The sequence below is a fragment of the Vombatus ursinus genome, unplaced genomic scaffold (assembly GCF_900497805.2).
Source record: "Vombatus ursinus unplaced genomic scaffold, bare-nosed wombat genome assembly UNPS02014813.1, whole genome shotgun sequence".
In the NCBI taxonomy this organism is placed as follows: domain Eukaryota; kingdom Metazoa; phylum Chordata; class Mammalia; order Diprotodontia; family Vombatidae; genus Vombatus; species Vombatus ursinus.
In genome coordinates this window covers 7,681,059-7,695,214 of record NW_020954591.1, presented here as the reverse complement: position 1 = coordinate 7,695,214, position 14,156 = coordinate 7,681,059, and the positions used below count along the sequence as shown (strand labels likewise).

Genomic DNA, 14,156 nt, shown 5'->3' with positions numbered 1-14,156 from the left:
AAAGGTAGGTGCTATTATTGTCCCCATTTTACAGACGAGAAAACTAAGGCAAATAGTTGGGGGGGTTGTATTTGACCAAGGTTGTACAACTAGTAAGTGTCAGAATTCAGATTTGAACTCAGGTTTTCCTGATTCCAGGCCCAGTGCACTACTCTGTACTACCTAGCTTCCTGGAAATCTGTGGATACCTAATCACCAGCTATGCTGTGAAGTAGCCAAAGGAAATTCTGGGTGGGGGCAAAACAAGCCAAAGAAATAGGATTCAGTGGGTAGGAGAAGGTTCTCTAAATTGAACCCAGTATGTTTAAACCCAGAGAATTGTGATTCTGAGCCATGGGTTTCACTGAAATAGACTTTTTATGCTGTTTAAATATGTCATAATTACCCAATCAATGGAAACTTTGTTTCTTGTTCTTTGCTGTTACAAAAAACGCTCTAAATATTTTGGTGTTCATGGGGCCTGTCTGCCTTTAACATCTGTGGAGTACATGCTTGTTCTTATAGGTTAAGGGATTTACCCAGCATTACATTGGTAGTTGCTGTAAGGGGTACTCTTTCTCCAGAGCTAGTGTTCTTTCTTCTGTACCTCTCATTATAGAGTCTTATAAACCAATAAGCTTATAAACTAATAACTCCATCTTATATAGAAGGATCAACCATATAGTACTGTTATTTAAGAAATTGTATTGTGGGTGAGGGTGGGGAGCAGAAGAAGGAAATTTATAATACTCTCTTTTCTCACCCCATGATTTTTACCCTAGAGTGTTCACTGGAGAGAAGCTTTGAATATCTTGAAATTGGTTGTTTCTCGCTCTGCCAGCCTAGTCTTGCCTTCATACCAGCACAATGATCTTTCCAAAATAGAAATTCATCGAGTGTGGAATAGTGCTTCCAAGGAATTGCCAGGAAAAACGCTGGATTTTCACTTTGATATTTCAGAGGTATGCACCCTACTGTGTTTATTATTTCTGTAAATTTCAACATAGATTTACAATGGCAAGAGTGAAAATCAGTTGCCTGAGAGAAAAAGTAGCCATGTAAGAAAAAAGGATAGAAAATGGGAAAATCACCAAACAAAAACATTCCTTTTAAGAAATTTTGAATATAATGGCAAACTCAGATTTGGGATTTTCTTAGAAATAAATTGGATTAATAAAAATTTTTTTTTAATTTTTTAAATTTTTAAAAGAAGAAAGAAATTGGAGTATTTAGCTAGCATAGAATACCTAACTTTTAAAAATAGAAACTGTTTCTAGGTCTAAACATGATTTTCATATTTAGTCATCCAGGAACCTGATTCAAATAAATTTTTAACAATTGTGATGATACAGAGAATTGTAAACCAAGAAACTTCTCCTGATCTCTTTGACAATTATACATTGTCCATAATATCAGCCATCTCAAACTATGGGATAATCGTCATGTGTGGAAATATTATTAAAGACTCTTACAACTGATTTCTATTTGGCAGTATTCTCCTTTAAGCCATGGTCAGTATGTCAAATTGTCTAGCATTTTAGAAGACTTTTCAACTGCATTCTTCAGGACAACATAAAGATATCAAAAATATAAGTCTAATCAGATTTCTTTGAGTTTAAAAGCATTCTTAACTAGGGTTTTCAGTTATTTCAGGTTAGGCTTTCTGACATAGTGCTCATTAGGCCTTTAAAAATTATTTCAGTGTTTTGGAGTTAGATTTGCCTGCCACTAAATATAAGTACTAGTTGTGTGTTTCACAACAGCTAGAAATATCAATCAGGCATGTGGGGCAATTATTATGACATGCAAGAGAGGCAACGTGGCCTAACAGATTGAAAGTTTGCTGTAGATGTAATCTCTGTTCGAAAGGTCGTGTTGCACAAGGCACGTATTTAACCAGCCTGCCTTCTGTAGAGTCCCAGGACAGTTCAGAATGATGGGTCTGAGGATCCAGATATAGAATTAAATGTCTCTTCCCATTGACTCAACACTTTGCTTTTAAGTACCTACCTACCAACTCACTCATGCTGACGTGAGTTTTACTGCACCCAGCAGACTTCCCTAGGACTCTCAGAAATTAGAACTTCTGAAATGTCTGTGCGAATGCCTGGTATTGGCCTCATTCCTTGCCTATGGCAAACTTTGTTCCCTAAAGAATTGAAAACATTGACAGATTGACAGATAGGGCCACAACCATCCATCCTAAACAGTGCTGCCAAAGTAATTTTCCTTAAGCACAGATCTGACCATGTGACTCCTCTGCTCAGTCAACTCTAGCTTCCCACTGCCTCCAGGATAAAATATAAACTCCTCCATTTAGCTTTGAAAACCCTTCACAGCCTGGCCCCAAACTGTCTTTTCCAACCTCATTGGACACCTCTCCCCCTCCTACACTTTGCAATCCAGTCAAACTGGCTTTCCCTCAGCTCCTCACATGCAACACTCCATCTCCAATTTTTGTGCCTTTTCATTGGCCATCTTACATACCCGGAATGCAGTCCGCCCTTCTTAAAGCGTCATCCTCTTCCTGTACAACACAGTTCGTACACATCGTCAGCATGAAAACTTCCCTGATCTCAACTGCGTGTCCTCCCTCACAAACTAATTTAATTACTTTGTATATGTTTGTATCTACTCATTTCATATTTAAGCTATTCATTTATAGCATATATGTTATACATATATGTGTTTATACATATGTATATACAGATATACCAAGCTAGATGCTATATATACATATATATGTGTGTGTATATACATATATATTAGAGAGAGAGAGAGAGAGAGAGAGAGAGAGGGAGAGAGGGAATTGCCTCCCATTAAAATGTATGCTTTTGGAGAGGAAAAGGTGTTATATTTTTTATGCCTAAGCACAGTGCCTGGAATATATAGTAGATGCTTTAATAAATGCTTGCCGCGTGATTGACTGATTCAGCCAGGAATTCCAAGCAGGAGATATAAGGGGACAGTATTTCTTATTCTAACAGTCATAAATTCTTTTTGAGCTTTAACACCTAAAAACTGACCATCACCTGTGTCCTTCTGCATGGATTTGTATCCCAACCTATACTGGTGGTTTGAGGTGAATACTAAAGGAGAAGCAGTAATTTCATTTTTTAAAGAAGACAGGAAACATGAAAGAATGGGCCTAAAGAACATTTCTTAAAAACATACACTTCAGAAGGAAAAGAACTAAATTATCATGTTGAGCTTCTCGGGTCTAATTTTTAAATTCAAGCCCAACTTCTCTTAAGGTCCTACTCAAATCTCTCACAGTGTTATGGAAGCGACCCAGTATTTTCAAAAGCAGCGTCAGCCAAACCCCAAACTCCGATCAACTACCAAAATGGAAAGATTTTTTTATACAGGCCCATGACATATACTGTGTGTATTTTATCTTAGGAAAAATCTAGTTAAGTATGAAAATGTTGATCATCAGAATGTCAGCCCTCCAGAAAATGACTTTCTTTTGGGGGTTGGAGGGTGCTGGTGACAATCAGTAAAAGATTAAGAGAGGTGGCCATCTGTGTCATTGAAATGAAGGGAGTTCCCACATTCTTGATCAGAGTATTTAAAAAGTTATTCTTAGGGGCCTTTGGACAGAGCTATTGAATTATTTTTTTAGGTAGAATGGTAAATACCACAACTTTTTTCCTTCAACTTTCTAAGGAAACAGAGAGACTCATTTGTTGTATGTGTTTTCTCTTAAGACTCCAATCATTGGGAGGCGTTATGACGAGCTACAGAGTTCTTCTGGTCGAGACGGAAAACCTAGGGCCATGGCAGTCACTCGAAGCACTTCCTCCACTTCATCAGGCTCCAACTCCAATGTCCTTGTTCCTGTGAGCTGGAAAAGGCCTCAGTATTCTCAGGTAGCCCTTGCACACCCATCTGGCAGAGAGCCCTGGAGAACCCCTGAACCAGAATCCCAGATGGGAAGCTGGCTGAATCATTCTAGTGCCATCACACCCCCAAAGATGTCAATATGTCAGTCCCAAACTCACGCCATTGAGCATCCAAGAGGTGAGTGGGGCTTAATCCAAATTCACTGGATAGCACCACTCCTCATAATTAGAGCCATGCTTATTAAGTGTTAACAGTAGAGATAGACCCCTGGCTCTGAAATGAGAACTAGAGACAGAGTGTAGCCATTTCTGGGGAAGGAACATCGCAGAGTGTAACGAATGCTGGTTCTGGAGTCAGAGGACCTGGATTTAAATCCCTCTTCAGATGCTTACTATCTGTGTGACCCTGAGTAAGCGTCTAACCTCCCTGGGCCCAGTTTCCTCATCTGTAAAATGAGGTGGTTGTCCTTCATGGCCTCTGAGAGCCCACTTAACTCTAAATATAAGTCTGTTGTGGCCTAAGTTTAGAAAACATCAGCATCTTTACATTCTCTCACTTTGTTTACTTATCCAATCATCACTATCATAGCACTTCAAGGAGAGAACTCCCTCAGTGGAGCTTTGGGGTTAGGAAAGTATAGCATGGTACTATTAATCCAGGTGGCCAGTCTTCAGCCTTGCCCAAAAGCAAAAGAATGGCCACTAAGCCTGAGAGAAACATTATAACAGATTGCAGAGTTTCCTACTATCTCCTAATGATCACGGTCTTCCTCCTACCCCCCAAGTGAGAAGAACTGATCAAGAGTTATACTACTGTGCTGTAGATAGGACCATGCAGTGCCCTGTTTTGGGAGGGGGGGAGGATGGACATAATTCTCCTGGGGTTAGAAGAACTTAATATGGTTTTGAAAAACCCAAAGGGTTTTCCTGCATAGTACAGTAAAAGGTACCATGAGGAACTTAGGTTTTATATAAGGACAAACCTAATGATATTGAAGGTTGTTAGACAATGAAATAGATTTCCAAGGGAAATTTTAGACTCTCCTTTGAAAGATCCCAGGGGTCAATTCTCTTTGGGGAAGGGGTTTGACCTGGAACATGTAATCCTATTATAAAACTTTCTTTATTCATTTATTTTCCAGAAAAGGACAAAGGAGAAGCTGGTTCATGTACTTACTCTGTGTGGCCAAGAAGTGGGGTTAAGCAAAAATCCTTCAGTAAGTGTTTTCTTTGGGACTGAATAACTAAAGGAATTTGATATAATTTAAAGGCTTTGATCACTAGTCCAAATGTTAGTGCATGATATAGTCACTAGTTGATAACCCTTGGAGCTTTCACCTCTAAACTACTGTTTTTAATCTGTCCCGTTTCAGAAATAACCAACCGTGGTAAATGGCTTCTTTAGCTTTCCCATCTCCATGGGGACAGGTCCCCAGTTCTTCTGATTTTACAAGTTTGTTAAACTCTTACTCAATGTGAAGAGACTGCCCACAAAATGTTCATGATCTCTGCTCCCATTGGAGTTACTCTGTGCAAAAGCACAAAGTTCTTACCATGTTATATCTTCACCTCCAATATATAATCAATAAGGATGAATATGACACAACATAGTATTCTTTTTATATAAACATCTTCAAATATTAGCAACTCTCTAATGTTCTCTCATTCAACAAACATTACTTTAAAAACCTTCCCTGATCCTTCTATCCCATCCAATTACCATTTCATTTTTCCTTCTTCATTGCCAAACATCTTTTAAAAAGCAGTCTAAATCAGATTGTCTCTATTGTCACCATATTCGTTATTTCTTCTCAGCCCCTTACAATATAGTCTCCATCCTTACCACTCTATTAAAATTAATCTCTCAAAACAATATCAGTGACCTACTTAGAAACAATGTGAATAGCTATTTCTCAGTTCCCATCCTTCTTTACGTCTCTGAAGCAACTGGCATTTTATTATAGTATCAGAAATTTAGAGCTGGAAGGGATTATAGAGGCTACATGCTTAGTCCAGACTCAAAACTGAGGCCCAAAAAGGTTAAAGTACTTGCCCAAGGTCACAGAAATACTGAGTAGTACTAAAGCCAGGTGAACTAACTACAAAGCTAGTACTTTTCCCACTATATTGATCATTCTGTCCTAGATAAGCTCTCTTCCCTTAGCTTGAGACACTACATTCTTCTGGTTCTCCTACCTCTCTGACTGTCCTCTCTTTGCCGCCTTCAGGGTTCTTCTTCATGACTTCTTAATACTTATGATCCCTAAGTTCTATCCTTGGCTCTCTTCTCTTCTCTCCCTTGACAAACTCATTCATTCCCATGAATTCCACCATGACATCTTTGAAGATGGCTCTTTATCTCCATGTATATCTTCTCTCCTGAGTTACAGACCCACATATTCAACTGCCTACGTGATATCTCTATTTGGATGTCCCATAGTCATCTTAAGCTTGAGATGTTTAAAAATTAGTGTATCATCTTTCAATAAAAAACCCATTCTCCCTTCTGACTTCATTATTTCTGTTAATGACACCATCATCCTCCTAACCCAAGGGTGGGGAGCCACATGTGGCCCTCTAGGTGTTCAAGTGGGGCCCTTTGACTGAATCCAAATTTCACAGAACCAATCCCCTTAATTAAAGGATTTGTTCTGTAAAACTTGGACTCAGTCAAAAGGCCACACCCAAGGACCTAGAAGGCCACAAGTGGCCTCAAGGCTGCAGGTTCCCCATCCCTGCCTAACCAGTCAGTCAGGTAGCAAGCATTTATTAAGTACCTACTATGTGCCAAGTACTCTGGTAAATACTGGAAATATTAAAAAAAAGATTCAATTACCCAGGCTCCAAACTTCATAATCATCTTTGACTTTCCCTCTCCCTAACCTTTCTCATTCAACAAGTTGCCAAGTCCCAGATGATTCTATATGTACAGCATTGCTCATGTCCATCCCCTTCTTTGTTCTTGTTGATTCCATCTTAGAACAGAACTTCATTATCACCTTCCTAGATTATTGCAGTGACCTGTTAACTGGTCTCTCTACCTCCAATCTCTCCCTCCTCCATTCTGTCTATCACAACCCTGCCAAATTACTCTTCCTTATTTATTAATCTAGATATACTGCTCATCTGCTCAAAACTCTTCATTATGTCCTTATTGCTTACCAACTAAAGTTCAAACCATTTCATCTGACATTGAAAGCCCTCCACAATCTGGCATCTCTCTCCCTTTCTAGCTTTATCTCATATTATTCTCCTCCACTCAAATTGAATCTCTCTCTCTCTCTCACTCTCTCTCTTTCTCTCTTTCTCTTTCCCTCCCTCCCTCCCTCTCTCTTTACAACCTCCCAAACACTTTCATTCCAATTTCTTTGCCTTTGTATATGATTTTTCCCTACTTGGAATGCCTTCCTTCTACCCTTATCCTGTTCTCCATTTCTTGAAATCCTTTTAAGTCCAGCTCAAACACCACCTCCTCCATGAAGCCTTCACAGATCCTCTCAGTTTGTAAAGCTCTTGTCCCCTTATGACCTCACCTGACTTCATCTGCTCTTCTCTTAATGTGCTCCTCAAATGTTAACTTGTACTTATTTGTGTATGCATTGTGTTCCCCATACTGGACTGTTTAATTCCTAGGAGGGTAAGAATTGTGCCTTATCTTATCTTTTTTTCTCCTCAAATGCCTAGCATAGTGCTCTGCATTCATTTATTCATTCAGCTAAAATTAATCCCTACCAAGTGCAAGAAGAGAATAGTTTACGCAGAGGTGGGAAACTTGACTTCACAGAACTTCACAGAACTTGACTTTGACTTCACAGAACAAATTCTTTTGTTAAGGGGATTTGTTCTGTGAAGTTTGGATTCAGTCAAAGCGTCACACTTGAGGACCTAGAGGGCCACATGTGGCCTCCAGGCCACAAATTCCCCACCTCTGGTTTAGAGGAAAGCGTACTAGGCATAGAGTCAAGACTGAACTTGGTTCAAATCCTGCCTTTTATCCAGGTGACTGTGATCAAGTCACTTAAACTCTCTGATTCTCAGTTTCTACCTGTCAAATGAATATACCGATACCTATTATACCTACATCACAGGGTTTTGTGACTTTCATGATATAATTACATTGAAATAAAGTTATCAGAAATTTTTTTTTAAGTTTACATTGTCCAGGTTAAGAACCCTGCATGGTTGGTTGACATTTCTACCATCAAAACACTCTGGCCACTTTTCAGCAAGCACTTGATAGAGTTTAATATTCTCTATAGTGATAACTATGATTTTTAGGCACTGAGAATTCAGAGATTTATTAAATAGCAAGGCTGTTGTCCTTAAGAAGCTTACATTCTTTGCACATAAGAAACACGAAATAAATGTTTGTTGAATGATTAAATGAATGTATGGAAGTAAAAAAAAAAAACCACATTTTTGCCCATTTGCTACTTTAAAATATGCATCTGGAATGGTAAATGTTTTAAATATTAGCAGTGAGGAGGCAGCTGCAAATCTATGAGATTTATATGACAACAGATTGTGTGAGTTTTGTTTGTGTGTATGTAGCCAAAACAATTAAAAATAGCAGGGACCAGGTCCACAGGGTATACTTAGCTCCTTCATTCCCTGAGAAGCAAGAGAAAATGCATAGTTTAGTGCTAGCGTGGGAGTCAAGAGACCAAGTTCGAATCCAGATGCATATTTTAAGCACTTGCTCTGTGCCTCCTACATGCAAAGCACTTTGGATACTGAGCAGCCAAAAGTAAAACCAAAAACTGTCCTTATGTTCAATTAATGCTTTGAGGTATCCTCAGCACTAACCATTAAGTTTTCTTTCAAAACGAACAGTGTATACTCATAAAGAGTACTCACCTGAAGACCTGAATCCCAATACTTTTTATCATTGCTGACTTGGCCCACCCCAATACTCTCTATCTTCATAGCCCCATATGCAAGCCCTGTGCCAAAACCAAGGACAAATAAGATTAAATTAATCAATCAACCAATAAACGTTTATTAAGTACCTATTATATGCCAGGCATTATGTTAATTGCTGGGGATGTAAAAAAAAACAAAACGTAAAAGCCCCTGCCTTCAAGGAGCTTACAGTCTAACAAGGGAGACAACATGCAAACAAATATATACAAAGCAAGCTATGTACAAGATAAGTAGGAAATAAAGGAGGGAAAGCACTAGAATTAAGAGGAGTGGAGGTTTCCTACAGAAGGGGAGATTTTAGTTGGGACTTAAAGGAAGCCAATGGATGAGTAGCCTGCTCCTATCTCACCACTTTCCGGCTCCTGTTTATGTTTTCATCTTCCCCTATTAGAATGTAAGCTTCTCTGGAATAGAAACCATGTTGTTTTCTTGTATTTGTATCTCCAGTGATGTGTGCCTGGCACATAGTAAGTACTTAATAATTGCTCTGTCTAAATGAAGTATTGGGCAAGAGCAGCCTTGGTCTCCCCAGAAGAAAAATATCTTAAAAATCCACAGTGTTGATGTCATGGCATTTCCAAAAGCACACTTCATCTATAACTACTGTCAAAGAGATGTGCTCTATATTATTATAGGTTTTATAAATGTTGTTCAGTCATTTCAGTCATATCCGATGCTTTGTGACCCCATTTGGGGTTTCCTGGCAAAGATACCAGAGTGGTTTGCCATTTCCTTCTCCGGCTCATTTTATAGATGAGGAAACTGAGGCAAACAGGGTTAAGTGACTTGCCCAGGGTCACACAGCTAATAAGTCTCCGAGGCTGGATTTAAATTCAGGTCTTCCTGACTCCAGGGTTAGTACCAACTAGCAGCCTATTTTAGAAGTAATTATCCCTTTTTTCCAGAAAAAAAATAGTAAGCTACAAAGGTTGAATAGAAAAAAAATGTGGACTTCATTTAAATTATAACCTGTATTCAGCCTTTCCGGAGGGTGGTCACATGAAACATTTAGGGTGACTTGTCAAGTGGTGTATGTGTGTATTTTCCAGTATGTATTAAGATGTGTTAAAATACTAAATTCTAAAAATAGTTTCAACTTCAGTGAGAAAAGAGCTTGAGACTAAATCGGGATCATCTATAATATTCACAAAGTAAACAACTATTTACTCTACTACTTGTTACATTCTAGTCAGAAAGTATTTATTGGGTGTTTGCTAGATACTAGTAATAATGTAGTCCTATTTCCTGGCATCTTCTAGTGCCTAAGAGCTCATCCTTTCTGAATGGGTTAAATTCTTTCCTCTTGAAGTTCATTTTGCAATAACATTGTCTGGCATGACAGTAGCTCTTAGAATTTCATTCCCATAAATATATTAGTATACCTAAACATTTAGGCATTGTCCCATTTGCAGCCATTAGGAGGTAGCTAACTGTTGGACAGATTCCTGCAGCATGAAGTTTCGTCTTTGCACAAGTCTAATCTGAAGGAACCTGTCCAACATAAATAAGGGAAGAACACACGCTAAAAATACTCATTTAAGGAATTAGGTGTGTACTGGAAATACAGTCTTCTGAGTAACCAGTTCCAGTTTCTAATAACAGAAACAACTGGAGGGAGGACTATTTTTCATAGGTGGAATCTTTTGATTCCTAGGTGATTTTTTCCTCGTGTGGAGATCTGGACCTTCTAGAGCACCAGACAAGCCTAGTGTCTTCTGAAGACGGCACCAGAGAGCAGGAGAACATGGACGACACCAACAGTGAGCAACAGTTTAGAGTCTTCAGAGACTTTGATTTCCTCGATGTGGAGTTGGAAGATGGAGAGGTACAGTATATTATCCATGAAAATAACCCACTTCAGCTTTTTTCTTTGGCTAAATGCACAGTTTGCTTTTTTCTTTTTTCCCTCTTCCTCACCTGAGAAATAGGGAGCTCTTTGTAACAGGAAAGTTCAGCTGCCAAGCTGTAAACTGAATTTCAAACAAAGGTATTCACAGCATTAGTGCCACAGCTGAGACCTGGCAAAAAGCCGCCATGCCCTGCCCCTCTGCCTGAGCCAGCGCTGACAACTACCAAGTTATTACTGTATGGCATAGACCGAAGCCTCAGTGACCACACAAAGGGCTAAGTTTGTGCAGCCCAGAGGTGGACTATTTTTAAAGACAAGCCCAGGAAACACTGAAGTTCTAAATCAGCTCACAGGGTGATCTCTCACATCCTCCCAGCTTCTGAGGCTGCGATTCTATGAATGTCTGGGTCCTTAAGGAAAAAATTCTAAGCATTTGCTCTAATTCAGTTTGTTCAGTCCTTACATGCCAAAACATGAAGTCAGAGCCCCTGGTGTTCTGGATTGTCTGGTTTTGGTTTGGTTTTGTTTTAACCAAATCATGAAATCCTTAAACCTTTAAAAAAAAAAAAAGAAGTATTAGCTCCCAGAACCCGGTTCTACTTCAGGTACTAGAGCTGTTGTGAGCTTTTTCATCAACATAGACACCTGGGGTGGGGGAAAGGGGTCTGAATTCAAGTCTCAATGGATAAAAACAACTCTTGAGTATATATTAAATATACTATATATATGACAGTATATACTGTCATCAGATGCTTTCCATTATGAGTCTTTTTTACCCCAGGTTTTAGAAAACAAAGTTTGTTGGGATTTTCAAATTTTGGAATAAAATATAACAAAAAAGATGAACACATTAGGGTTAAGGTGACATGAAGAGTAACATCAATCTTATTTAGTTCCTTTTGACATAATATTTTTAAATTGAGCATTTCTTTGAGGGAGGAGGGTTGAAAGAGAAAGTTTTCTCTTGTCTCCCTCTTTTTTTAAAAAAAAGTGACTTTCTGGGTAAGAAAAAAAACAACCTCCTAGGTTGGCAAAATTCTTATAGTTGTCTGACTGTTTTGCTTTACCTTTTTTTTTAAATTTAGGACCTCTGTTTCCTCATGCTTGATATTTAGAAACTCAGGCCTAAGCCCATCTGACCCAGTTTCAGAACTTATATCTTTTAGCCCTCAGGCCCAAGGTCTGAGCTGAAAGTTTTGGTAGGTGTGATCCTCCATGGAATAGTTGCCTACCCTTCCTCATCTAAGGGAATGTCATACCCAAAGTGACCCTATATCTGGGAAGTCAATACAAATCATGGCCAAGAGATGAGATAATCATTCCCTTCCACTTAACACAGTCCCACGACTGAGTGAGAAAATTGTACCAGTGGAAGGAAATCTTGCTACAACCAGGGACCAGTGTCCAGTGAGGAGCCTGTTCTTTCTTCTTTACCGTGGTCTCAAAGCTAATCCTTTTGTGTGAGGGGAGGAGCATCACAGAACCTGCTATAGTCATTGGGCTAGGGGATGCTTTTTCCCTGGTCTTATCAGCTCCAGCCCATAGGCAAACTATTAAAGCCCTAAATTGGTTGTGAACTACTATGATAGTGATTGGCCAAGCCTCCTCAACATCTTACTTTAGATATTGTCATTCATTAGGCAACATGTCCTGCACTCTACAATTTGTCCTATATATATAGATGTATACAGGATTTCTATGGCCTCAGAACAGTCAGAGAAGGACTTTTCCTAGGACACATCCTCCAGTACAGGTCATCAAAGATCAGGATGGTTCTGAATGAATGAAAAATAAATACAAAACAAGCTCAGGGAATCTGTCAGCTTAGCCATGCCCTACTCTATCTTGGGTTCCATGAAGAAAGAAGAATTAAGACCCAAGATAAAGAGCCCTCAGCTTCCTTTTGCTAATCATGATCTTAAATGAAATTAAAATGAAGTGGCTTCTAGATTCTTCATACATAGTTAATAATTTCACTTGAAACTATAAGACCCTATATTCAAATCCTAAATCATAGGATTGTAGATTCCAAGCCCAAAGGGCCCATCTGAGCCAAGTTCCCCTTGCCTCATTTTAGAAATGAAGCTGAGACACAGAGAGAGCTTCATTTACAAGTAAAATTTTGATAAGCTAGAAAGGCAGGCCATAGCTTCTCTAAACTAATACTCCAAGTCCTTTGAAATAGCAAAGGAGGGGGATTTAAATTATAAGAAAAATTGACAGAACTCAGTGGGTGCAAGCTAGCTACCAACCTGCACCAGTGATAAGTGTAAAGGAAGTGCTGGCAGTTTGCTATAAGAACAGTCAATTCACATGACAGTTTTAAGGTTCAGACAGTTAAGATCGTTTTAATATGGATCTCCAGATCTTAGGTATGCTTCTCCTTATCCATGACCTCCTTGTCTATCATTTGTATCACTGTCTTTATTTTTCTTACTTTCCCAAGTAATTCTGCTAGATTATGGGCAAAAATGAACCTTCAAGAGGCCCTCTAATGTTTAGCTCTTTTAAGATTGACCTTGCTAGGAAAAATAGAGGAAGAACAGGTGGTTATGTTTTGGGTGTTTTCTTATTTCTCTTGAACAAATTCTTGACTTTTTTTCACACTGATTTCATTGCTTATCAAGTAGAATTGTTACATACCCTCCATTTTTTATCTGAAAACATAATGAAAATAGTAAGTGAACTATTTTAAGAAAAAGGGGCTATTAGTAAATTAATTAGTAACTAGTAATGAAAATAGTAAGTGAAATATTTTAAGAAAAAGAAAAAATTAATAGATCCCCTGTCACTTTAAAAGTTAACTCATCAAGCACAACTTATAAACAGTTCAAAGGAATTGCCTTGTGGACACCTTTAACATAAGTTGAGATCTGATTTGCAAGTTTCATGTTCTTTATCCATAACCATAACCATAAAAGGGGGAAATATTCATGTCAATGGGATCTGGGTTTTTTTTTTCATTAGTCTGAGACATACTGAAACTATGTTATTTTCAAAGTTTATCTGAGCCGTGGCTACAGGTTATATCAGAAGGTTGGTTACCTTATCCCTCTAATGATCAGTTATAGGTTAACTGCTCATCTATCCTGCTTACTGTGTTTGTACTTTCTAAGAGGCTGACATCCAATGATTGAATTCTTCCTCATTTTGAAAGTTAAAATAGAAAAGGGAAAGTGAGTGGGGAAGTGTTCAGGGAATTGATGAGGCTGAAGAATAGAGGGACATAATTCTATTTTCAGTCAAGGAAAAAAAAATCAAGTGAAATGTCGCAGCGTGAATGATGCCCAGTGTTTGTGTTACAAGAGAGTATACTTAGACATTTAAGAGCACCTAATGAAATTTAATCTTTGCCAAAGTAATGGGAAGGGAAAACCTGAGCCCATCCTTAGAATTTTAAATAATATTAATTCCCTATATCAGGGCAAATAAATTGTGAACACTTTCCTTTCCTTTTCCATTTCTCCCTCTGTTCTTCTAGACAATGAAAATAAAATCTAAATGAACATTTAATTCCATTTTGGTTGGTGTTTTATGGGAAAGCATAAGGGGTATAGAAA

The 14,156-nt window shown here is 38.5% G+C and overlaps 1 protein-coding gene across 5 annotated transcripts in view; it reads left to right on the top strand.

Annotated features, from left to right (window-relative positions):
* Positions 1-14,156, top strand: part of FRY (FRY microtubule binding protein) — a 505,098-nt gene that overhangs the window by 447,174 nt on the left and 43,768 nt on the right. For all 5 annotated transcript variants that reach the window (XM_027877678.1, XM_027877681.1, XM_027877679.1 and 2 more), the window contains 4 exons: positions 762-941; positions 3,690-3,851; positions 4,967-5,041; positions 10,402-10,572. In XM_027877678.1, the coding sequence (XP_027733479.1) occupies positions 762-941; positions 3,690-3,851; positions 4,967-5,041; positions 10,402-10,572 (588 nt within the window). The remainder of the gene's footprint in view (positions 1-761; positions 942-3,689; positions 3,852-4,966; positions 5,042-10,401; positions 10,573-14,156) is intronic.